The 26,938-nt window shown below is 37.1% G+C and overlaps 1 protein-coding gene across 1 annotated transcript; it reads right to left on the bottom strand.

Moving 5' to 3' along the window:
- Window positions 1–329: 329 nt before the first annotated feature.
- On the bottom strand, window positions 330–26,223 carry METTL8 (methyltransferase like 8). Its single transcript, XM_010566947.1, has 11 exons — window positions 25,977–26,223; window positions 19,266–19,421; window positions 14,747–14,838; window positions 9,880–10,271; window positions 9,261–9,310; window positions 6,716–6,779; window positions 6,244–6,383; window positions 2,958–3,064; window positions 2,798–2,863; window positions 1,470–1,696; window positions 330–417 (listed from the first exon to the last, which is right to left on the bottom strand). The coding sequence occupies exons 1-10, from the start codon at window positions 25,979–25,981 to the stop codon at window positions 1,506–1,508; spliced, it is 1,263 nt and encodes a 420-aa protein (XP_010565249.1). The 5' UTR covers window positions 25,982–26,223; the 3' UTR covers window positions 330–417; window positions 1,470–1,505.
- Window positions 26,224–26,938: the final 715 nt, after the last annotated feature.

Genomic DNA, 26,938 nt, shown 5'->3' with positions numbered 1-26,938 from the left:
GAAACATATTTGGGTTTATAGAAATTAAGCAGGTCCCTCATCTTGTCAAAGGGAATGAAGATCCTTAGCATCTAAATTTAAATAATTTTTTTTTCTAGAACACAATCAGTTCTATGTAGCTTAGCAGCTAACAACTTGCAAAAAAAAAAAAAAGGTTGTCATCTGTGACATGCTTACCTTTCAGACTAAAACAAAAGCAAAAAAAGAGACTTTGAGAGTGTCACTATATTAATGGGACTCAAAACTGCACGCATGTTATAGATTACATGCATTCAGTAAGAGATTTATTTTATTCATTCACCTGTTTCTTGTCCTCTCCTCCTTGTGGCTAAGTGATTGTAAAATTACATTTAAATAGCAGATGAGGCATCTTCAAATACTTTAAATTCTCAACAGCCTCAGTATCATGGTCTGCATCTGAAAACAGTGTTTGCATTTTGGTTTTCTTCTTAAAAGCACTTGACATCTTAGTGTAGTCCTGTCCTTTTACTGTCTCTCCACTGGGTCAATACAAAAACATAGCGTCTTTTTTTCTAAGACTCAAGCCCTAAGAAAGCAACGTCTCTCGGTTAACAACAAAAATATCTCAGCTGCTATGTAGATTGCCATTTTAGTGTGATTACATTACCCATAACAATATTAATAAAATGTACTCTGGACTACTCTTTTTGCTCCTCCCTCTAGCATATCTGACATATCATAAAAATAATGCTTGTACTTATCCAGGCAAATGTTAACTATTTGGTTTCAGCACTGTTTTGGCATTTTGGTAATTCTTTTCTATATGGTGTTCAGTTTACAACCTACAGCACTTTAAATATAATGTATGTGTCACTAAGCTGTTATAAAAACGAGTTTGACATGTTTCTGATGAGCATGTAGATAGCAAGTGGAGACTTCAGAGGAGTAAGTCACAGTGGAAGATGCCAATCACTGACTAATCTGATACCTATGCATATCACGTGCAGTTAGTATGTAATGATAACTTACATGCAAATCAGAAAGATTTTGTCTTCATTATTTATGCACCAAAGAATTTCCCCCCAAAGAGGAAATACAGTTGCAAGACACACAGTGCTTAAAAGAGACATGACTCAGAAATTAACACAGCACAGCCTGTGGGGATAGTGAGAACAGATATTCTGTTTCTCCAAATCTCTGAAACAATTGTGCTTCAGTCTAAAACTTTTTACATATTGTGAATTTCAGCAGGAAAAAGATACATATTTATACTTAGTGACTATTCATATTCAAGGAAGTAAAATAGTGCCTGGTCACAGTTATGACTAGATTAGTGCATATCCCTTTATTGCACATAACGCAGAAGTCAGAAATGCACTCCCTCCCGCCTCCCCCCCCCCAATCATTTTCACACACATACATTTACAAAAAAAACAGGGAAATGTTTTCAGTTCAATATATTTCTCCTTTTCAGTGGCTAACACAAGATTTGTAGGAAATAAACATACTCAAATTTGCTTCAGTTTTTGGAGTTCATGGTACAATTATCTATAAGGGTGCCTTTCAGTGGTTTCTTCAGGATTATTCAGAGATGGCAGTAATGGTTTTTGGAACTTGCTTTGTATCCAAACTCGTTGCATTTTCACTTTTTTCTTCCTGTTTACTTGTAATCGCCGATCAACTAAATTCTGTACTTCAGTTAATCCAGCCAAGTTGAACATGTTCCACACCTCATCTGTTTTCTCATATGAAGAATTATTGTAATTAAAAAAAAAGACATTTGTAGAATGTAGTAATTAGCAACCTGCAGTTCAACCAAAGATGGAACTAAATCTGTTTTGCGATTTGAAAGATCAAGGAAACTGCCTGTAAGAAGTCTTCTGTTAGAAATTCATTTTCACAGCTCTCTATTTATATTACAGTAAAAAAATGTTATGTTGAGGCCCAAACCACATTGGTTATTACTCATAGCATTCATAGATCCCCTTTCTTCAGAGAGTTCAGTATGCCAGAGTTGAGGAAAACAAATGTGTGCCATTTGGTCACTGCATGTTATCAAGATAAAGTTATTTCACCTGACAAATGACAATCCACAAATTTATGCCAACATAATTATCTCCTTGTCACCACTGGAAAACTTTAAGCTTCTTTGTCATGAGTAAACACAAAACAAGACATTTAAAAACTGAGAAGGTTCTTTGAATTCAAGTTATTTCCCATACAAGTCCCAGATGCTCCTTCTCACTTCTAAAATTACACAGGCTGGGATAAATCCTGATCCATCTCTATTGCTTACAGTCTAGGTTGCAAAGGGTAAAAAAAAAAAAAAAAAAAGTATTGTGATGGTCACTTTCACAATTTCCAGTAGCTGGCTAAAACATACCAGTCTAAACTGACTGCCAAGAGAACCAAGTGAGTGGACAGGCAAAGAGCAATAAAAAGTACAGCCTCACAGCTCAGTTTCAGCAAAGCAGAACAAAATATCAGAGCACTGCTACCAACTGTCCTTCCAAGCATGTTTATCTCAATTTTAAGAAAGAAATCAAGGACATCTTTAAATAACAGAATTTGAGCATACCATTAGACACAAGATGCTTAGACAAACAGAAATTTCAAGTGACGTCTTTAAGAAATCTTGCAGACCCCAGACACAACAAGTGTACACATAAAGGGAACTATTTTCTTACAACACTTAGATTTGGGCTTTGTAAAAGCAGAGTATTAAAAAAAAAGCCAATAAAACTTTCTTTAAATTTCTATTCTAAGATGAGCTTTTATAACACAAATCACCTTGAGATACACTCAACCCTTTCTATAAAACTATACCATTTCATACCTTTGGTAAAGAAATATACTCTGGTTCCATCTCCTCGTACATAAAAATTTTCTGACAGGCAATGACCTAAGAAATTAGAGCAGTAATGAAAAAGGACATAGCACTTTTTTCAAAAACAACTTAAAATGAATAGTGAACTACAGAAGCATTCAGGAATTACCTTTTTTAAAACGAAGCTGAGCTGTATCATATCTTCCATAGTCTCGAAATAACAACATTCCTCCAGGTTTCAGTAGTTTAGCCAACCTATTTACAACCCCTTGCATCCTTAGAAAATAGATGGGATACTGGTGAAATTTGCAAACATAACTGTTTTTTTCTAGATGCTTGGAATATACATAGATTTCAAAAAATACAGTGAGAAGATGTGTCTATATTTACTATAAAAAGGCCAGGCACTAGTGAACAGGAAGAACTCTTTACAAAAAAGCCTCTAAACCAAAAATTTAAAAGGAACTGTAAGAGAACACAAACTGGAAAGAGAAAAGGAGCCCGTTTCCTTCACTTGAACAGAACCTCAAGGATGGATTAAAACACAGTTTTTGAGTATATGGGTCATATGGGTCAGGCAGATATATGACAAACAATGAATGAACAGTTAGCTATGTGCTTTGGTGAGCTAGACTGAGCCTTCTTGCTGTACATAGCAAAATCAAGAGCCTGGAAGGCAGACAAAAAACTTACCTGATTTCTTTATGGGGGTACTGATCATACACACAAAATCAGTATCTCCACACCAAATGGTTGAGGATGGAAAGAAGAATCTGAGTAGTCCCTCAGGAGAGAAATCTGGCAGAACTCCATCTGGAGATATTGCTAGTTAGAGGACGAAAGTCTGCATCCTCCAAAATGCTGACAAGTTTGTGAATCTTGGTGGTATCTAACATCACCTCTTTCTTCCTTATCAAGATTACATCAGCCTGCTGTATGTATGATAGGAACAAGTACCATACACAGTACTCTCTCCCCTTCACTAGACCAGAGCATCTTCATTCTCACTTTTGAACCTTACCTTGGAGCTTCTTATAAATACATTTGCATTACTCTGCAAAATACATTGCTAATGAATAATGGCTTGGGTTTGCCTCATTCTTTCAGAATAAACCAAAGGAGTCAGGTTTTCCACATTCATGAAAGACCACAAAAGGCAGTCTGCACCTGGCAGGCTGCAAGGTACAAAAGTCCACTTGCCTAATTCAACCCTTCCTCCCACAGGGAAGCTGATAAACCATGTAGAATATGTGAAGCCAGAGTCAAATGCAAAATGAATGGAAAGGAAAGGCAGGGTGCTGTATCTGAAAAGAGCTAAAGAAGAGCAAGTTCTACTTAAGTATACAAAATCAGCATACCAGTACTGTGTGCCAAGAGAACATCCTTACACCATGCCTGTCTCTCAGGTGGCCTTGCCCCTTTGCCCCAAGAATGTCAGAACTCAGGCACTAATGCAATTTAGTCTTCATGCAACAGCAGTGCAGGCATCTTACCTTAATTTTTAAGGGACAAAATTAGGAGGTAGTTCAGCAGAAAATAAAATCATATCTCCAAACAAACAAACGAACGAACAAACAAGAACAAAAAGCAGCATACACTTTTTAGGCATGGAATTCCCTTAAGAGGAAGCCAAGTGCTTTAAAAGTTGTCCTCTTTGCTCATGGTCAACACAGGCAACGAAGTATGCTGCCACAGACAGAAAAGGCAGCACCACCTAAGAATAAAAGACTGTTCCAAGGCATTTAGTTGTGCACAGAATTAGCCTTTGCCTATATAAACATAAGTTTTGTGCACATGGAAAAGAAGTTTACATACACAAAAAGAGAAAGTGCTTTGAGAAGTTGCATCCCGTAGGACTAGAGCACATTAATTATATAGCTTGAAGAAAATTTAATACCTTTCAAATTCTGCAACCAACTTTTAGAGGGGCCTTCTAGCAGAATTGAAGTGTGTTAAAAATGGTGTACAAAAGTAGCAATTATCAAAAACTAAACACAACAGCCTGAAGAGAAATCACTAAGGAACAATTGTGCTGAATACAAATCTGTCCCTCTCGTGTATTTTCCAGGTCTCCATAGTACGTAAGTTCTGCATCATCACTCTCTCAGTTTTCTTTTCCATTTCCCACTTTCAAAGTTTCCAGAAAAAATGCATACTGAGCAAGATGAATCTGGATTACATTTGCCTTTATGCAGTCATTTTAATTCTACGAGATGACAGTAATGACTAACAAATCTTAGGAAAGTGGATCTTACAACACAGATAATTACACGGAAATCTTTATGTGTGTATACACACACACACACACACACAAAAGCATCCATGTCAGCCTTTAGATGCTGACATGGGGAAGAAAAAAAAAACAAAACAAAACACACACCCCCTTCTGAAAAGTCTAATAGGAAAAGACCCACAGAAATTCTGACACAACGTCTGATTTCTGCTTCTACAGGCAAAGCGATTGAATGAATGCATCTCTATTGTCCAATTTCTTCATGGCAGCATCACCACTGTTACAGAGATCTGAAATCTACTGCTTGAATTGTTTTTGAAATCTGGACCCAGGCTTTGCATGACTCGTGCTCATCTCTGAACAAACAGGAAAGAGTAATATCCTATATGGGAAAGATTTTTCTGTAAAGCTAATCATTAATAACTTAGGCAGGGAAACAGTTCTCAGACTTAGGCAAATACTGTTCTGTTTGCCAAGCCCATTTTAATGACATTCTTAAAGTAATAAATGTATTACCACACTTACAGCATGTATTTCCCTTCATGTGATCTAGTTAAAAGAAAAGTCAAGGAGTTTTAACTTACATGCCCTCTTTTGCATTTTTCCCATTAAAAAAAGGGCATTTTCACAATCAGCCAGCCTTAACAGTCATAAAGTTTGGTTCATTAGACATTGAGAGGCATTAGTAACAAGGCTAACAGCATTCAACATAACACTATGCATGAAAATTAGATCAAGTTTTCTTAATCCAAACAAGTTATAGAATTCTGAATGCATTTTGGTTCAAAGGACCTGCGTGTAAGCATTTGCGTGTGGTTAAATCAGCAACCTAAGCCTTTATCAACATATTGTAAGGTTTTAAATCATGAATGTTTGGTTTTGATCACTAAAAATAATTTCCTTCTAGAAGACTAGCAGTCTCTTTTTTTAATTTCTAATTTTCTAGAATCACTGTCACTTTTAATAGGGACGTATTTAGTTACAATATACCCCTTGTATTTTGATGGAGACAGGAGACTCGATAATGAATTAGCCTGACCAGCTTTTCTCTTGAAGCCTGAAAACGGGAAACAGCATTTTAAATACCTTGTTTTATATATATATTGTAGCTTACTAAATAATAAATTAAAGATTCATCATCTTCTTTTGCTTGCTATTCTTGAAAACCTCCAGCGATAAAAGAGATTTAACCCATTTGCTTTGCCCTTTAGTCTTCATTTACCTGTCAGGATGAATAGTAGAGAGCACAAAGACAAGGAGAATGACATCCAGGATCTCATCTGGAAAAGGATAGGGTAAAGCATCATCACACACATCATGAACAAAGGCAGAACACCAGGCTGAATTGTAGGATGAATGTGACTGTCAGGAAAAAGATGAAAAGAGGCACAGAGAGAACAGTAGTAGTTAATACGTTTACTGTGACTCAAGAAACTTTTTTCCTTCAATTATTCAGCATTGTAAAACATCTCATATAAAAGCCTATTCTGTCTGGTATCTTACTCAAGCTGAGAAGCAAGCTCACTGATGGTATTCATTCCTCTCTACATAGAGTAAGACTTTGTTCTTTGGAATATTGAAAACTTCAGTTAAAAGTTGTCAAAGCCATCACATTCTTTTTCATGAAGACAGCTTCCTTGCAGCCTCCTGAATTACAGGCTTATAAGGTACTCTAAAGTGAGCATATGAATTACCTTTACCAGCTCCACTGCTCCTGAAGCAAAATCACAACAGTATAGAAAGGTTCCAGGTGTATTGCTAGGAAAACAAAACCAACATCAGTTAAAAAATTATAATTGTAAAAGATGAAAGTCTACATCAGTGTTCACTGAACTACAGAGGGCCCTTTGTGGTTCTCCACAGGTTTGATCAAGCATGCTTTATTGATGTCTAGCACATGGAAAGCCACATAGGTTGTAATGAACCAATAGGGCAGACAACAGAATACCAACAGGCAGTTAGCATAAAAAGGAGAGTTATAGCCTTGTTGGGGAGGAAGTGAAAAGGAAAAGAAAGAAGGTCACAGAGGGCTGTCAGGATTGATGACAATGTCCTGGTGTTGTATTACATAAATGCACATTAAAAGGTCACATTTTCTTACAGAAGTACTGCATTAAGTCTCTATCATTAGCCCATGTATGCAGTTTAATTAGCAATATGATTTGGGCAGGGGTGGGGTGTTGCAAAAGTCATCCACAGTTCTGTAGAAGCTTGAGTTCCTATGTGCCACCTTACTGTGGTTTTGATTAGATTAAGCAGTATTGGTTGTTTCCCTCCATTATCCCCTTTGTTTTGTAAGCCAAGATGAATAAGAATTTCCTGTAGCACTGTTTTCCCTTCCTTTTCCATCCAAGACTAAGCCAGCTGCAAAATTTCCTTTTACCATTCATCAGACACTAGTAACTCTAGGGAGAAATTTTTTTCACCTCCAAAAAATTCATTTAAGAGAAACTGAGCAAGCCCCTCAAAACCTACTGAGGGATGACCTCATGGTCAACTCATGATCATTTAATCTCTCAAAAAATATTTGAGGTTTTGGACAGATGGTTTCTTTAGAAAGGGAATCAGTAAACTCTGGCAGTGACTATAAGACCTCACAGTATACACAGCTGAGTCAGTGACCTCTCTCTGAGGGCTCAACAGGAGAACTCTTGTGGACCAAAACACATTCCATCCATGTTGCTGAGCAAAACTTTTATCAGCTCTGTGCCCACCTCAAGAGTTGATGAGTTTAGATATTTATCATTGATGATGACAAGAGCCAGGTTTTGGACCCAGCCAGTCACTTGCAAAAGGTTAAGCTGATTACCTAATTGACTTGTTAGGATGTTATTTCAATTTTTTTTAGAGCAGAATAGGAGATATGTAGAAAGTCAACTTAAAACAAAGACACAGCTTGATCTGGATGGTGATTTCATGATGCACGGTATTAAAAAGCAGTAACTTAAAATTTAAGGGGGACAGGGGGAATCAGTTTAAAAGTTACAAACCCAAGTGAAAATTTTTTTTGTAGCCAGGGTACACTCATACTTGACACTGGCTTCTTTTTATATGCATAAAAAAGGCAATTTTTATATTAAATTCAGAGTTAAACCAACTGTGCTATAAAGCCAGGCCTGCTAAGATATAAGACATGTTTCCATCAGGTCACATACAAGACAAATGTGTGAGTTGTTCAACGTACCAACCAATGTGATTGACTGAAGGATTTGCATAAGAATAGAGATCTCCAGGAAAAATACCTAATGAGTGGATTCTTAATTATTAGAAATGCCAACCTGTGACTAATGCCTCCTGTGAGGAAAACACAAAAGTTTGTCTCACCTTTTTTAATACAGCCACATGATATCTTTTCCTTACATAGTGTTACTTTCTAAACTCTTCATATGAAACAGGGCTCTCCTTTCATTACATGCTGTCTAAAGCAAAGCATTTGTTGCAGGATGAAGATGCATTACTAACACTAATAGGTTTCATGTATGACCCTGGTGCATCACTCAATTCTTCCTGCTTTCTGTTTCCATATCTGCAAAATGGAGTATTTTTATAAAGTGGTGATGCTAGCAACCAGAATTGATTTGTAGAATAATGAACTGTACCATAATCAAGCTCTTGGAGGCATGAATAAGAAGAAATCTATTTCAGCCCTTGATACATACACAGCCTTTCCAATAAAACCTTCCTGCCTACATGGAAGGGAGGACATGCAGTCATAACAGCTTCTTCTAAAACTGGAAGCTAAGTGGATTAAGATGTTTCAAGGAATTAAGTAATGCAGTACAGGACTTGTGCCTTCCCTGACACTAAAACCTGAAGCAATATGACAAAGCATACCAGCCAAATTCAGAAATAATACAACTTCTTACCAGCAGATCACATACCATTACCTACTGTCTCTGATTTTGGCCTTTTGAAGAGATACCTGGTAGCTTTACAGTGACATATAAGACAAGAGAATATTTCACGTGCCTGAAATTAACTACAATAAATCAGTCTGAATGCACCTGAAGACAAACCTTGTCAGCAAATATGGTTCCCCCAAGACTAGGGTTGACCAGTATGAGAAGTATCTTGTACTGATGCTACCAACATTATCTGCGGTCTGCAAGCAATCAGAATTTCAGGGCTGTAAAACAGTCCACTCAACACTTCCTGCAGCACTGGTCTAGCACCAACATTTGAAGAAAATGAACAAGATGAGACTAGAACTTTCATATTTGAAAATCCAGCACTACATACCATAGAACTTTCAAAATAGGAAAGACACTGTTTCCAGCACCACAACCAACCTAAAATCAGAAGAGAAACAAAAAGTTAAAATATTTTTATCTTTGTCTTAAATTAGTTAGTAGGTAGGACCCATTAGACTTGAAGGTATGTTGGACAGAAAAGGTATAAACAGCTCATACCACAATTCTCAAATCATTTCTGTGATCACATTTCTCCTCAATGTCTTTCTAAAGTTAAGAGAGAACCCTTCTCTCAAACTGCATAGGAAAATGTAATATTCTTGTCCAATTTCACCATTTGGCAAGAATGCATCAAGTACTTTCACTTTAGGACAGAGTACTTTAAGAACAAAGCACTTTAAGACATAACTTTCCTTAGGAAATTAGAAACTCAGCTTCCAGTGAAAATGGAATCTGACAATCTAGCCCTAAATTCTGATTTGGGAGAAACTTGAAAAGGGAAAACAAAGCCCAGATCCTAGGTTTCTCTGAAAGTTTCTACCATAAATGAATGTAGTGTGTCGAATTCTAAATGTTTACTTTCTTGATACTTACTAAGTATCTTTATCAGGCTTTTCAGCAATTAAGTGGATTTCTATATGACAGGTAGAACATTTGCCATGCATTACCTCTAATATTCTGTAAGTGGCATCACTACCAGGGAAGGATTCTAGCCTGCCAAGTTCTTCTCCACAGTTTTTACCCTGAGGATTGTCAGTAAGAGATTTTGCTTGTTTTTTATTATAAACATATCCTTGTACAGAAGTAGAACCACCTCCATAATTTTTCTTCCAATATTTTTCTCCTTCCTCAGACATTTCATTTTTGTGTGAAAAACTGTTGGTACTGTTTATTTTTGTGTGTTCTGAAGATCTTTGTTCTGTTTGCAACTCTTCTCGCCTTTTTTCTGGAAGAATTTCTGGGAACTCCAGAAACAGCCAATTGCGATCCTTGAAAAAGTTATTTTTATGAGTCTTGTAAAATTCATTCCAATATTTACTGGCTTCTCTCTCATATTTATCTGAAATTAAAACAAAACAAAAACTTGGTGAATATGAGCTTAGCTACAAAATACTGCAAAGCAACATGGAATTTGGACCCTAAATTTACAGTTTAAAAAATCTGTAGTTTCCCACATTGTACACGTTTAAATAAAAACATAAGGATTTGGGGTCTTACCTTGATCTGTACACAAAATAACTGCCATGAGGGTTTAATTACATTTTATGTCACTTAGGATGCTTTCTGCATCTTTTTTTTCTTTTTTTTTTTTTTCTGTGGAGTGATAATTGCTACTGCATAGCCAATACACAGTAATTCATTCTTAACCACTCAATAACGCAGTTTTGACAGAAAATAACAATACAGTCAGAAGCAACATACTGGCTTTCTTACTTTCAAAATCTTACAATAGACCTTTTTGTTAACTTTTAATTCACAAAATATTCTAACTGAATGTTAGAATGTCAAAGAATAGGACTGAAAGGGATTTCACCCAGTCAGGGAATTCATATCTGTTCTCCACAGGAATTTGTCCAACTTATTCTTAAAATACCACCTTTCATATAGGTTTGACAACTTTCTTCAGGAATATATTACAGTCCTTCACCATCTGTACAGTTAGAAACCTTTTCCACTACTCAACCTGAAATTTTCTTATTGCAATTTAAGTGCACTAATTCTTGTCCCATTAACCAAGCAGATAAAGCAAAGATTACTCACTTCTCTTTGCAACACCTATTTACTTATTTGAAGTCTTTTACTATGTCTCCCATAAACAATCTCTTTTCTAGATTGTCTAAACCTAACTCTCTTCTTTTTTCCACAGAAGTCATGATTTTTAGACTTCCAATAATTTTCATTTTTCTTCTCTAGATTCTCTCCAGTTGATTTACTACTTTTTGGTGCTGTATTCTGGTGAAGGCATTATCAACACAGAGCAAAAGGAATATTTTACAAGGTTTACAGGCTGTAATCCTGTTTATAACTCCCACCTTGCCATTTTGCAACAGCATGACACTGCTGATTCAGCTGGTGATTCACCACAACCCTCAGATCTCCTGCAAAATGACTACCTAGCCAGTTGTTCCAGAACCTAGTATTTTTTCAAGGAATTATTCCTAAGCAATGTATTGTGCACTTATTTTTAGCAATTTTATGTCTTTCAGATCCTTTTTTTTTTTCCACTGTCCAGATCTTTCTGAATCCTAATCCCAACCTTCACCATACTTGAAACATCTCTTCACTTAATATCATCTTCAAGTCTCCCATTTCCTGAGGTCACTAATGAAAATACCAAGCAGAACTGGACATGGAACAAAACACTTCTCTGCTCAGCCTTCCATTCTGAAAGGATCTCTCTAGGCATTCATTCATCCAAAAGCAGTTTCATTAGCTCTCGCTTGCCTAACTTGCTTATGAAAATGTCAAGTAAAGCAAGTTAGAAGCCTGACTAAGGATAAATTTCAGGACATCTGCTGTTTTTTCCTTATCCCCAGGGCTGGTAACCTTCTCCAAGAAGGAAATTAGCTTGATTTTACATGATTTATTCTTGAAAAATATTTGTTGGCCAGTATTCATCTCCTTTGTTCTTCCAAACCCAGTGTCTGCAAGCTCAGGATTATCTCTTTCAGTATTTTTCCAGGAATTGAAACTAATTATCTGACTCTACTCTTTTCCCACCTCCCGTTTTAAAAAAGTAAATATTCTCTTTTCTGCTTTCCCAGTCAGCCATGTACTCTATGGATGTACTTTGTAACCTGTTCTTTCTCAGTACAAGAACATGATCTTTCCTCCTTCTCACTAGCACTAATTGTGCTAGCCACTGGACTGCAGCTAACCCTTTCAAAGGAAGGCTGATAAAAAGATAAGAATTACAGCTTTTTCAGTGTCTCTTTTGTTGATGGTTTTCCCTTCGTCACCCCTCCTAAATACCAAACTAAATATTTTTCTTTTTTTTCCCTCATTCCCAAAGCATTTACAGAACTGTTTCTTGTTACCCTTGATGTCTCTTGCTAAGTGCACATCATATAACATGTTGCCTTTTTTATTTTGTCCCTACTCACTTACACTGACCCATTAATTCTTTTAATATAAATGCACAGAGTAATTATTAAGTAATTATTATTAAGTAGTTCTCCTACTACTCTCGTTTAAATCTTAACATACTACTTCCTAAATTGCTACAGCTTTTCAGAGATAAACAAGACTGAGAATTATCATTAGAGGCACAGACAGGCAGTAGGAAGTGGCAAGGAGGTGGCAGAATGCCTTGTCCTAGAAATCTGCATAATTTTTTAAATTTAACATTTAATATATCGAATTGTACTACTAAAGGGCAAGACCCAGCTATGCAGAGTAATTGTACAGACTTGTTTTATCATATAAGCGCCAAGTTGATTGAGGTCATATATACCAGATCTTAATAGTGCAAGTTGCACATTCATAGATTGCTCAGCTTCTGTATAAAAAACCAGCCTTCTACTCAAAAGGTTCTTAAATCATTATCACCCCTTGTTATAGTCACTACTTTTCTACAAGTCTGCTCAGAACCCTTGTACTTAAATTCCCATCAAGTTTTCCAGATTTCAGAATTGAAGGAAAGCAATGGCTAAAGTCAGCCTTTCAAATTGTATTAATATGGTATTACATAGGTTCAAGTGAAAGAACACTTCACTTTCCATTCTTTCACTGGTCGCTCCTGCACCACTGTGTAATAACCACACATGCAGTATTATTATCAATTTTCTGTTTCATTTTGTATATTTAAGTAGCCTGACTACTATATATTCCAAAGCATGTAAAATTACAAAACTAATAAATGTATCACCTTCTGAGACAAAAAAATCCCTTACTTAGTCAACTGATTTTTCTCCGTAGCAGAATCTTTCAACACTAGCAGGCATGCCTGAGAAGAAACTGGTCATGCTAATAAGTAAACCAAATTCCTAAAGGTAGTATCATGAGTTCATTTGGTTTAACTTCTCTTGTTCTAGCTTACTAGAACTATTCTATTTTAGTGATATAATAGTATTGTTGAAATCTGTCTTGTCTTTTTCTCCTTACTGTAGTTTCCAAAGCCCCAAAATAACCTGCTTGTTAACTTCAGTCTAGTTCATTGTTTACACAAATAGGCCAAAATGTACTTCCCCTTGCAGAATGAAGCTGAAGCTTTCTGAAGGAACTCTATCAGCAATGCTCACCTATTCAAGTTGTAAACAGAGGAGCATTCATTGGAAATGTCCTTGGATTCTTGTATTTCTTGGCAATAGACACATGCCTGATTATTCCATTTCTCACCAGCACAAACTAAGTTCTAATTTATTGTAGATGAAGAATGAAAGGTTCCATGAACCACATGGTTACACAGCTTACTTTTCAATTATGAGCTCTTTTTCAACTTTTTATACAAACCAAATGAAAATATTAGATGTCATTTTGAAAAACAAACATGGTACTCCTGTATTCAGATAAAGAATGTGAGAGTTAACAGAAAAGGGCAGGATGACAATCCCAGAGCATTCAAAGTGATGAAGGGCACACAATCCAAGACACACTCACAGGTAACTCTAAATAAACTCCAACATGTGCGCTAGTTACATCAATGAAACTGAGCACAGGATCATAATGACACTATCTAATTTGACGGGTTCAAGACACACTAAGTAAACTGAGGCCTAGGACATCCAAGTAATTGTTTTCAGAATATCTTTCAATAAAGGAACAAATTAAAGATCCAGTCTTCTATGTTACTATCAAGTTGGTACTCCAGCTTTATCATACATAACTATCTTAGAGTTTAGTTTGCCAGTTTGAACCTAGAGCTATCAATCTTCAGAAATGCAGAACACATTAATTTTCCCTTCTGAAGACAGGCATGAAATTCCTTAATCATTTACAGAGCAGACTCTGTGTGATGTATTGGAACACCTTCCAAACACAGTGAATGCACTGCTTCCTGAAGCACGCCCAGCTCAGCCTGGCCAAGGCAGCAAGCTGGGACCAGCTGGGACAAGTGCAACTTTCATGGCACTTAACTGAAATATGGTGCAATGTACAAACACCAGCTCTCTAAACAGTCCACAAATCATTAAAAAGCATTTGAATATTGTACATGGAAACCTTCATCCCCAGCACCCTAGCTGGCTGCAAATTCATTCCCTTTGATGAAGTAACAGTCTTGTGTAGTAGGAGTTTTATTCAGAAGAACTGCAAAAGGAGCCAGAACTTGCAACTGCACCATACTGATGTACTTGTTTTACATAGAGCCTATTGCCCCCCCAAATGCAAAATTGCTCAAATAAGTAACTGAATTGCTAGAAAAACACACTTTGAGACAATCTTTTGAGGCAACAAAGCAAAAAAACCCCCAAACAACCAACAAATTTAGACAAAAGAATGTAGAAATAAGAGAGTGTTCCTGGATTTTAAAGCATCTTTAAATGCTTTAATAAATAGGATTAAAATAGGAATTTTTAAGCCATTATGAACTGTTACCTTGGTCTTCCCATTGGACTTTCACAAGTGAGTTCTCTGCTGCTTTTTTCCTGGCATTCTCCTCTTCTTCTTGTGACCACTGCATGTGGTCCCTGCAAAAGGCAGTTGAAGAACCAGCCTTTAAATGGGATTTTCCATAATCTTTTTTCCCAGGGAAAAGAGTCACAAATTAGCTACGCTGTCACAAATACATTTTCTTTCTGAATGCAAGCAAATGACCACAAGGAGACTGACAGTTAAAAACTAAGTTTCAGTGTATGATAGATAAAAATTAATTACTAGTTAGGTAAAACTCAAGTGATTAAGAAAAATCTTCCAACTGCAAAGAAGCTGAAGTAGTATGCATTTTTTCTGAATAATAGGATAAACATATATCTTGTAAATTGAGTAAGTTTATAGGAATGTATTTTGAGTGTCCCACTAGAACTGTGTTTAGCTGGACATAATAATAGATCTATCAACAAACACCCTGATGCAAGAAACTTCTTGTGTTCCTAATGTTCATGATGAGAAACAAAGGTCATTTAGCAAAGGAATCAGCTGTTCCTGACACAGGGAGCATAATCTACCTATTCAAGTGGAACAGGTGGAATTGATGAACAGGATTTTACTTATTTAGGGAATAGAGACAGGAAACATCTAGGAAAAACAAGAATGAAACTTTCCTAAGAAAAGACAAGCAGTGCTGTAATGGTTCCAGAGTCTATGCTATCTATATTTGTGTAAAGTGGTTAACTAAATGCTATATTAATCCATTAAGTGGTCACACAACCAAGCCAAGATCTGACCCTGATGACTAAACTGCCTTCCCTGTAGATTCTGTGTTTGATCAGGTCACAATGGGGAGTGCCCAAAAACATGCTGCTGGCAGCTTTTAAAGCAAATCAGCTGTCCCTCCAAATTGTCCAGTCCGAGCAGTTTTAGAAATGAGATTAAATCAGGTAATATAATTCAAGTAATCTATTAGATCCTAATCCTACTGAAATCAATTAACTGAAAGCCTATGACTAAAATTCCATTGGTTACTATGGGAAAAGGAACAAGGTGCCAACTTGAAAACAGCTGATTGTCTCTAAAAGCTAACGAGCATCTTCCTGTTCTATGCTTGGTGACATATAGGTAATTTAATTCTTAGACCTTCACTGGTCCTCTTTTGTTAATTGTGGGAAACTAATTGGTATGTATTTGTCTGTTTGCCTCAGACTTGATTTCCGCATCTCTACTGAAATATTTCTCATTATTGTCCCCAGCAGGTTGCCTCTCCCCTTCCTGTATTTGTTCATATACCAAATGTTCCTGTGCAGCGTCAAGGCTTTGACAGACGTGCTGCAGTAGAATAAAACTGAATGACCGAAGCGTTACTAGGGAGCCATCCTCTTGGAAAGTCTTGCTTCCGTCACTGCTATCACCATTTTTGACCTTGCCTATTCTAGCAAGCTGAAACCAAGGACTATTTAGATGGCAATAATATCAGTTAGAAGGGCTGACTATATGACTTGCTGTGGTATAATCTTTAGCCGATAAATTTTAACCATCATCGTGTGTCTGTCAGACCCCTTAAGGGCTCTACAAGCAATACTCTAGGTGCCTGAAGTCGTCCATCTTCTTCAACAACTTTTGTCCCTCCTTGGAAATTCATGAAGCTGAAAAAAAGATCTCTTGGCTCTTTCCTAGAGATTTCTATATGGAAGACCCCAAACAGGACTGCAGCAGCACTTCTTGATCAAAATGTGCAAAAGAGGGGACATAGCATAGTTCTTATGCAAACTATTTACGTAGTTTGGATGCTTCAAATGAGGCAGCTCCTTCAGCAATACAAGCTGGCAGGAACACAGGATACAGATTAATTCTAAGCACAGAAGTGATTAAATACAGAAGTGTTTTAAGCTGAACATTGACAGCAGCAAAGCAAGCTATTCATTTTAACCACACCAAGAACTGTTAACATGAGTAGGCCTGACATGAGATCATGCAACGCTACTTTCAGTTCATCTTATTCAACTTATCCCTTTTCCATTAACTTGTTTGCTAACATAGGTTTTAATTATTTCTGAACACTAACATGTGAAAACTATGCCAATTACCAACCTGAATAGAAGCAGACTTTTTTGCCACAATGTTTAACATCATTCATTACTTCTCTCTCGAAATGATAGAAAAGCACCATAGCAAATATCTAAAGCATTAGTTCCCAAATTTAATTTACTTAGTATTCCTAGCAGCAATGGTAGCAGCTCTTGGATCCCTGCCAATTCACACAGGCAAAAAGAAGGATGCCACTTTATGAAGTACCAAAGACGATGAGTGAAAACCAAAAGGACATAAATCCTCATACAGCAATGCTAGGGAAGATGTATCTCTTATGCTCACCCTGCATGATCTATTTAGCTCAACCACCACTCATCCTGATCCCCCTTATCTCCCTAGCGAGAACCCTGCTGATTCAGCCAGCTTCAGACCCAAGGACCTCCCCCCACTTCATAGCCAGGTTCTTGATTTATTAAGACTTTTGTGACTTCCACGCAGCCTCTGCTCCAACTCGGTTTCACCTGTTTTCCCTTGTAAGCTACACGGATTCATCTGCAGATCCACTTTCTGATCAACCCTGTTCCTTTCAATCCCATCTTCCCAACTACCTGCATCATAGTTTGGTAACTCTGTATTAGACTGTGACAGAATGCTAGCAAGAAAAAATGAAGCTACACATGATCAGTTATTTGGAAGGAAATTAAAAAATCAAACAAACCTGAGTTTCATCGAGATACAATGTTACAGAAGAAGGGTGGTCTTTTTCTTAAAATCTTTTTCTACCCAGACTATATAGCCTACATTTGAATCAGCATCCACACAAATAAAGGATTTTTCCACCTAGCAGGATGTCCTGAATCTGGAAGATGCTTAAAAACTACACCACATATAGTTTTATGAAACGTGGCGGTAAACTTTACACTCTTTTAACACAGTAACCAGTCAGCTTCCAGCTTCCTTGACCAAGGAACTTACAGAAGTATAGATAACTCCAGATTTGGCCTTAAGGTGGTATGTGTTGGGGACCATGGCTTAGGGACATCTAGCTTAGAAAAGAGTCATAGGTGACAGATCTATTTGTATATCTTATCTCATGAGTTAAGCCCAAATTTAGAGACTAAAAAGAGTAATGAAGGTATTAGTTTATTAACCAGAAGACAATTTTCTGTGTCATATTCTTCTCTTAAGACCTTTTTATTCATCAGACTTTTATTAGAGAAACTTTTTAAATAATTTAGATTAGAAAGTAAAATGGACCAATTAACAAATAAAATGGACTACTAAAAAGAATAATAATTTTTAAAAACCCAGCAACCTGGAAACTTCATTTCAGAACAAAAGCTTGTCCAGTAACTTCTTTGACAGTTGCCAGCAGGGTACACCTCTGAGGAAGGCATAAGAACTGCAGATTACTTTAATGAAATAAGCTTAAGCCCTGAATTTGTTACTCCTATGTTATGTTACCCATTGGTTATCATTAGCCATATCCAGTCACTTTTTAAATTTTTCTAAATCCTTGCTTTCAAAAATGGTGTGTGGCAGAATTAAAAAATATATTTTAAAATTATGTAGAAAATAATTTCTTGTAGAGCTTCTAAATTCCCCACTTCTCTTTTCATGAAATATTCCTTGTTCTTAAGTTATGAACAATAGGAATAAAAATTCTTGGTCTTCCAGATATGTTAGGTAGATATTCTTCTACTTTCTAGACAAATTTAGGTATTCTTCTATCCTTCTAACACTCCCTGTGTCACCCACTGTTTTGTATTCATCTCCACTCCATGGTCAAAAATCCTAGCTTCTTCAATCTGTTTTCCCACTGTGTTGACTAGCATTCTCACTCTTTTCTGACCCCCATTAATCATAAAAATACCTTTTAGAGATGGAGATGTACTGCTGCAAATCAGGGCAATTCTTATTCTTGTCAATATTTACATGTTAATGTTTTCTCTGCTATTATATCACTTATTTATGTTAAATTCAATTTACTTTTTCTGACAATTGTGTACTGTATGGAAATCTCTGCTGAATTATCTGCAACATCTTCAGTATGCCTTCAGAAGAATACAAGTAATTTACATGTTCCTTTTGAAATGATGTCAATTTTAGAATACAGCGCTAATCCAGTATGCAACACTATTGGACCTAACGTTACTAGTTAGGTACATTACATTATTCTGCAATATTTCTGCCATTATAACACGGACTACTTATCCTCTACATTTTCTGTCTCCTAATTCATTACTGATCTATAGCAATATTTTGCCTTTCATGTCATGACTAACTACTTGCTTAGCAGCTTTTAACGCACGTCACTAAGATCTCATAACTTGTCACTGTTACTTGTGACAGTCTCAAGTTCTCTCTAGGACTACCTTGCAACATCTATCCTGGCAGTCCATTGTTATATATACACACACCCCTCCCATTATTCATCATAGTAAATAATATACAAAAATATATGAAAATCAGCCTTGAGGAAATATCTCACCACATGTTATGCTCAAAAACCTTAGAAGGATCAGTTAAAATCCGTGATCCAAGTGGAACAGCTGGTCGTCTACTACTTTGGTGCCTCTGCTGCATCTTGCTTTTCCTCAGACATAAAGCAGAAAGCCTTGTAATGAAATTCATTTTGTTCAGAGACCTGAAAACACAATTAACTCAAATTACAGTTTTCCTGTAACTTAATTATTTATGTCACTTACATGAGAAACTGGTCAAATAATCAAGCACCAATATCAACTTTAGTAATAATCTTTTACTATAATATCAATTTAAATGCTTTTTAGAAAATAGCAACATCCCTTCAGTGTGCTGAAAGCCCAAATAATCCCAAAGTAGCCTACTGGAATTAAACCAGTTGAAAGATAAATTATTTGCTATCATTTCAAAGTCCTATCAGGCAGGAGAAAAAAAAAAAGAAATACAAAGTAAAACAATAAACCAAGTTTGACATTGTACCTTTAAGAAGACAAGCAAGAAGTGATCAGTAAAGAAACCACTTCTAAGTGGGTACATACTGTCATTGAGATTGACATTTTTCACCCCACTTACTAGGTAATCATCTTCAAAAGATTTCATTCTAGAACTGTGACTGTGGTTTTACACTTTTAGATAGGAAATTAAAGATTTTATTTTTTTAAGTGTAAACATTATGTACCAGAAAGCCTTCTAAAATTTCTGCCATGTGTTCTGCTGATCCCTGTTTAATGCCCTCTTTAAAAGAAATGGTTTTAAATGTTAAATTTCTATTCATGCAAATTATAAAGTGCTTGAGATTTTTCTATTACATGTATAATTCTCTCTTATATTGCTATATTTCACTTTACTTGGAATCTGTTCATACAGTATTAATAATGAAAGATAACAAGTGTGTGTAGCTAGTACCAGCATTTTGTCTTGATGGGGTTTTGGGGTTTTTTGCATATTCTTGTTAATGTAGGCTTTCTAGGAGATGAGTAAAATGAAATACCCCTGCTACTACTTTTACCCTGATGTGCCTTTGTTCTTTTTCCCTTCAAGTGCTCTGCAAAAGACTTTAAAAATTATTCTTAGTCCTATTTTTTCCCTGCCTTTTTGGTTTTGGGGTTTTTTTTTTGAGTGCTTCTTCTGTATAAACCAAATGTACAAATTTAATGCACTGGAAATACAAAATGTAGTTACAAAAGAACAGGAAGAGTTTAAATACAGACATTATTAGAAAACATTCTGTGCAAATTGGTTACAAAATGAAGATTTTTATCTCAAGGAAAATAGTGCTATTTGATCACAAGTCTTGTACTGTGAATAAAAAAAGATTAATTTGTACATATCAATACAAAACCTGGCAAAAGAATCACTTCAATTAAATGAACAATTCCTCATTTAAGGTGTACTTTTGAATGAGTAATAATTTAAAAAGGGCACTGTTTATTCATTTTAAACCTACAGGGGGAAAAAAGAGAAAAAAATGATTAAAATTTCTTTTTATTTGTGAAAGATTAAATAAAATGGAGTTTGCCTTTTGGCTGTCAAATAAAAACACTGATAAATTTTGGCTGCTGGGACTGCAATGTTACCAGGATATGGGGCATCACTATACAGTGAAAATGTAACATTTAGTCTTATTAAAAAATTAAAACCTCTTCTAATGTTAATAAGTTTATTATGGCTCTTTTTTTTTTAAATGTGGCTCAGCAACTAAAACAATTCCAGTTTATACTTTAATTACTACAAACTGTTCATGCTTTGTTTTTGAAAATATGTATGCATTTTTCATAACATAATACATAATTTTAACATATATGGAATATTATGAAATAATAATTATGAGACATGAAAATTAACACACCATGACATTTTCTGAAAAATGCGTAATTTACATAAAGGAAACATTCTTGAATACAAAAACAAATAGAAAATCCCCCAAAACCCCAAACCACAATCTGTTCTAAATATTAATTTATTATTATTAAATTCTAGGAATGCCTGGATAAAGATTCCATGATTACATTGCAAACTGTTTACAAATCCTCTTCCTCCTTCAATCATTCAAAAAGACCTGAGATAGTATCTTGCACTTCCTGTGCCAGCATTGATATTCAACATAAAATACAATGATTCAGCTGCTAGGCTAGTCACATAATTTTTCCTGGCTTTCTAAATATCTCAGTAAGAACATGAAAAGATGCACAGATGGGAATTATAGTCAGATGACTAAGATGATCTTGCATCAGTAAAATCCAGAGATACAGCTCTTTTTATGAGAATGTGATCCTTTGAGTGATAATTGCACAATTTTAGCTGATAAAGATCTGAAACATCAAGAAAATGCAAGGAGACTGGGGTAGGTGGGAGAGTTATGTTCACTGTTGCATCCAGTATTAAATGTGAAGGAACTCCTTGGAGACATGGATGTATATCTCTGAGAGTCAGAGTGATCCATAGATCATGAGATTAATGGGCAATCTGGCTACTAAAAGTTCAAAAAGCATCTGAATTACTTGGAAGCCTAAATTACATTTTCAGAAGAAAGTCACTGCTCGATTGTTTCTCTAATTGATTTTGCTAATGAAACAGGCAAACACCCTTTCTCTTTGTCAGATAAGATGATCATTCCCCGAAGCGATGACAGCAAGAAATGTTGTTGTCTGAAATAATTAGGAGTTATTTCCTTGTTCAGAGCCATGGTCAGGAAGGTTTTAAGTTTGATTATTAATCAAAACAATTCAACCTCCATCTTTATCATGAAACTGAGTTACATTAAAAATGCCTATATTTTGTGGCAGCATAACTATTTTTCAGAAAAAAAATGAAAGAAACAATGCACTTTGTAACCACACTCAAAAACAACATGGAAGATTTTTTTTCCCTGTGGAGCACTGCCTTCTAGCCTTTAGAATTTTGTCATTGTTACAAATACAGATCAGGTCCTCAGTTTACTTAAGAAACTTTAAGAAAACAGCCTTAAAACTCCTCCCCTCCCCAAACAATCTAACACAGCACCTTTACTACAGCTTTTTGAAGGTGGACATGCAGAAGAAGGTATAAACACCAACTGCCAGCTAGACCTGAAATATTACATTTCTAATTGATGTTAGTATTAAAACCTCTGAGCAGTCACATCCACAGAGGAAAAACTAGAGATACAGGAGAAAAGAACTGTTCTAATTTTGTTTTTTAAATAGTGAATCACACCAAAACATACACAAACCACTTCACTGATGAGTAAAATCCTTGAGAAGTTCTGAAAGAAGTCAGAGGGGAAAAAAAAAAAAAAAAACCCAAACAAAATAGAACAGAAATAACCTGTCATTTTTGTCTGAGAACCTAGTTCAATGAACTTATTAGATGAAAAAGTTTTGATATCTGACTGATCTCCAATTACAAAGCTAACAATTCCTTCCATCTCCGATCACTAAGTCTACTTGTAGAGTCTCTGTTGTAAAGAAAAATTTGCTTATATTAGGAAGAGTAGGTGCAGCTTATATTACATTTCTAGACACAAAAGTATTCTGGAAACAATGAACTTCATACAATTACTTCTTCTGCTTGGCACCTAGAAGCTTACCTACAAAACATTTGACAATTAGTCCCCAATGTTGTCCTGTAAATTGTAGCTGATCTGTTTTATCACCATCCAACACTACCAAAACTCAGAACACCTTACATCCAAATGTGGACCCAAAGTGAAAAATTCTTCAAGACAATGGTAACACAGAAGGTATAAATACGCATTACCACTAGCTATTTTAAAAATACAGACATAGTAATATTTCTTAATATTTCAAATCAAGGCGAGGGGAGGGGAGGAGGAGGGGACTTTACTGTCAACCAGACTCATTCATTAAATGAATGCTTAATGCTACTCTATTCTACCAAGTGACTGAACATGCCCTCTTGGGGCTTCATGATTAGTCTTTCAATTATATACTTCAAAAAAATTGTGCACATTTGAAACAATAGGATATTTCACAACTTCAAACTCAGCAGATCTAAAACTCTGAACTGTTTTTCCTTCTCGTGCATCATCACCAGCAATGATGCAGGGCTCCCTGTTGGCACACAGCAACTTCAGTAAAACTACTGCAGAGCACTGACTACCAAGGGGAAAAGAAAAACAAAACAAAAAATTATTTTGATTTATTCTGACTCCTGTAGAGACAACACAGTTAACGTTGGTTAAAAAGCAACAGCAGATTAAAACCAACCAACCAAACCCTACCAGATATGATTTTAACCAGATGTACAGAAATGTCGAGTAAGAAGAGCCTGTTCTTATACCACCTGCCAGATAGCCTGTTAAAAAAGTCAAGCAAAGAAAAAACAGTTTATATAATGGTAGAGGGAGTGAGGGAAATAAAACTGCTCATTTAGTGAAAACATTAATATGTTTTTAAGGTAATGAAGACTGCTTGAAAAAATGCAACTAAAGATAAAGTAATGGCAACTGCAAGATCAAAGAGACATGAATGGTCAGCAAGAAAGAAAGAGGTACCTTAGAAATACAGATGTATTTTATTTACTGAATCTTCAATCAATTAATGTGAACATGTGTCCTGGTTTCAGCTGGGATAGAGTTAACTGTCTTCCTAGTAGCTGGTACAGTGCTATGTTTTGAGTTCAGTATGTGAAGAATGTTGATAACACTGATGTTTTCAGTTGTTGCTCAGCAGTGTTTAGACTAGAGTCAAGGATTTTTCAGCTTCTCATGCCCAGCCAGGGCACCTGACCCACACTGGCCAACAGTGTATTCCAGACCATGGGACGTCCCATCTAGTTTAGGAACTGGGAAGTGGGGGGAGGGATTTGCCGCTCGGGGACTGGCTGGGTGTCAGTCAGCGGGTGGTGAGCAATTGCCCTGCGCATCATTTGTACATTCCAATCCTTTTATTACTACTGCTTTCATTTTATTAGTGTTATCATTATCATTATTAGTTTTTTCTTTTCTGTTCTATTAAACCGTTCTTATCTCAACCCAGGAGTTTTACTTCTTTTCCTGATTTTCTCCCCCATCCCACTGGATGGGGGGGGAGTGAGTGAGCGGCTGCGTGGTGCTTAGTTGCTGGCTGGGGTTAAACCACGACAACATGAAATAACTAACAAAAGCATTTTATCTGGATTAATTGTATGGACGAAATGTGGAGTTCAGTTGCTACAGGTGACTAATGTAATTTGTTCGGTACTAAACTAAACCTGAGTTTAGTTCTATGAAGTACCTGCAAAGGCAGGTGATAAAACATTCTGACAGAAGCTCATAAAAAATGCTGATTCAAGAAAATCACAGTATTTTCAAGAAATGTAGCAACTCTGTTGACACTTTAATATGTTCAAACATTTTTATTATTTTTTTGGAATGTTGAAAGATTTTGTTCTGATCAGGATAAGTGGTTTGTTGATATTGCATTATTTCAATTTATAATAGAGATGTTCTGACTTCACTATTTTGCCATTAAAATGAAGCTTCAATAAAGTATTTTAACTGAATTTAAATACTTCAACTTGTGAAGAATATTTTCATCGCAACTGAAGCTAAAACTATATTTTGATATCCTAGAATCATTCTTGGAATGAAATTTCTACTTTTATACTGATTCTATTTATTGCAACATTTTCAGTTTTAGTTGTTCTGCTTTTCCATGTTTGTAACACTTACCAAAGGCACACTCAGAAACAGTGTCATTATAAATACTATTGACTAATATAATTTGAATAACAGAAATGAAGAAGATACCTACCAGTCACTCTTAGTACAAATTTCTTAAATATTGCATAATGTAAAGAGGCAGATTCACATATAATTCTTTAGGCTACTATCCTGCAAATACCTGTACATTTGTTCAACTTGACAGAGAAGTTGTCTTCCCACGTATCAATGAGTGTTTGTACGATATGGGATTTAAATATGTAAGTATTCTGTGCAATCCTTTACTACTTTCCCCTATTTTTTTGCTTTTTTCCATGAGGTAATTCACGTCTTTTCCTGTTATTTACACAGCAGAATACAACACAAAACTGATTTACTAAATTAATCTATTCACAAGTTTAACATGAAGAAGAAGCCATCAACAGTAAACATAGCTCAGAAATAAGGCTTCCTCGTTAACCTGTGCACCCTCTGCTGGCTGGTGCTTACGGAGGAAGAAAAAAAAAATAGCTGTGTTGACTTTATGTATACATATACATGCACAGTGAACATACACCTAAGTCTCCAAATATATCTTTCGATCACTTAAATTGTTTTTCAACCCTATTTTCTACAAAATACTGAACATGTAACTGTATTGCCTAACAATCAAACGATGATTTGTCTCAACACAAACCACATCTTTCTATTATTAAAGTTGCTGAGAACAGAGATAGAGCAACATGAATTTTACTACTATCTATAATTTACTTTGAAGAACTTCGTTCATTTACATCCCTGCAAGACTCTGGATGTCCACATAGACTTCGCCTAGGTGCAACCTGCCCTGTCAGCTCTGAAGTCACTGGCAATGTTGCAGATCCACCAGACAGTACTCAGAACATACTGTCCTAATCCACTCTTCGGAGAAGCAGCTGCAACCACCGTGTTTGTGTGCCCAGCTCACTTCATCCAAATAACTGCAAAGCACCAGAAAATCACAGGAATCTGTGTTTTGTCAGAGTAAAGCTTCCACTCAGAGATCCTGAAGAACAGACCTGGAAACACATAAAAGATCAGCAACTTCCACATTACCCCATTTGGGTGCCTGGCCTCTGGCAAGAAAGGGAAAACGAGTTCTTCCACAGCCTTCAGTTGGTCTGCTGGCAAGTAGCTGTCGATGATGGTGACAACTTTGGGGACATAGCTCTAAAAACATAAAAATGAAGCGTCATACACCTCGAGAAGTCGCTGTTGGCCCGGGAGTTTTAAACACATCCTTTAAAACCACCCCCACCAGTCTGGATACGCTCCACCCAAGGCAGCAGCATCCCAAGTCCCCGGCGGCCGATGCCCCCAGCACGCTGCAGGCAGGGCGCGGCTCGGCCCGGCACAGCCCCGCGGGGCGACCCCCGCCCTCCGGCAGGGGGCGCTGCCCGCGCCCCGCCCCGCCGCGGGGGGCTTTCCTCCCCAGCAGGAAGGCATTAGAAGGAAGGAGATCACGAGCGCCCGCTTTTCCTTAGCTGAACTATCACTAACAAAACTTTCCTGCCTTTATCTAAAAACATAACGGGTGAGACGCTTGCGCTTCCACGCCCCGCATGCCGACGCGCGCTGCCTCTCCTTCAGTCCCTTCAGCGCAGGGTAAGGCAGCGGAGCCCGGCCTGGGGCAGAGGTCCCGGTGCCTGGGCGGCTCCGCGGGTACTGCCGGCGGCCCTCACCGACCTCTGCGCAGCGACCCTCCTCCTGCCCGCGGTCCTCGGGACGCCGCTTCACCAGCGGCAACGCCGCGGCACCCCCAACGCGAGGGGAGCGACCCCCCTCCCGCCCGGCTGCCTCAGCAGAGCCCGCCCAGGGCGGGGGCGGCTGCCGCGGGGCACGACGGGAGATGTAGTCCGGGCGCGCCGCGGAACCCCGCCGGCGGAAACTACAGTACCCGGCGGTCCGCGGGGGGGAGGCGGCGGCCGTGCAGGGGTGCTGTCGCCTGGCGTTCGCGGGAGCCCGGCTCTGCGGTGGCGGGGGAGAGGCGGTGCGCGCCCGGCCGGGTGGGTGCCTGC

The sequence above is a fragment of the Haliaeetus leucocephalus genome, unplaced genomic scaffold, assembly GCF_000737465.1.
Source record: "Haliaeetus leucocephalus isolate CR32 unplaced genomic scaffold, Haliaeetus_leucocephalus-4.0 Scaffold1, whole genome shotgun sequence".
Taxonomy (NCBI): domain Eukaryota; kingdom Metazoa; phylum Chordata; class Aves; order Accipitriformes; family Accipitridae; genus Haliaeetus; species Haliaeetus leucocephalus.
Note: the sequence above shows the minus strand (reverse complement) of the source record. Positions and strands in the feature narration are given on the sequence as shown.

Coding starts and splice junctions, on each gene's coding strand:
- METTL8 (XM_010566947.1), bottom strand. Junction 9,311..9,879: donor CCACTTACAGAATATTAGAG/GTAATGCATGGC, acceptor TTCTGATTTTAG/GTTGGTTGTGGTGCTGGAAA. Junction 6,384..6,715: donor GAGCAGTGGAGCTGGTAAAG/GTAATTCATATG, acceptor TTTTCCTGACAG/TCACATTCATCCTACAATTC.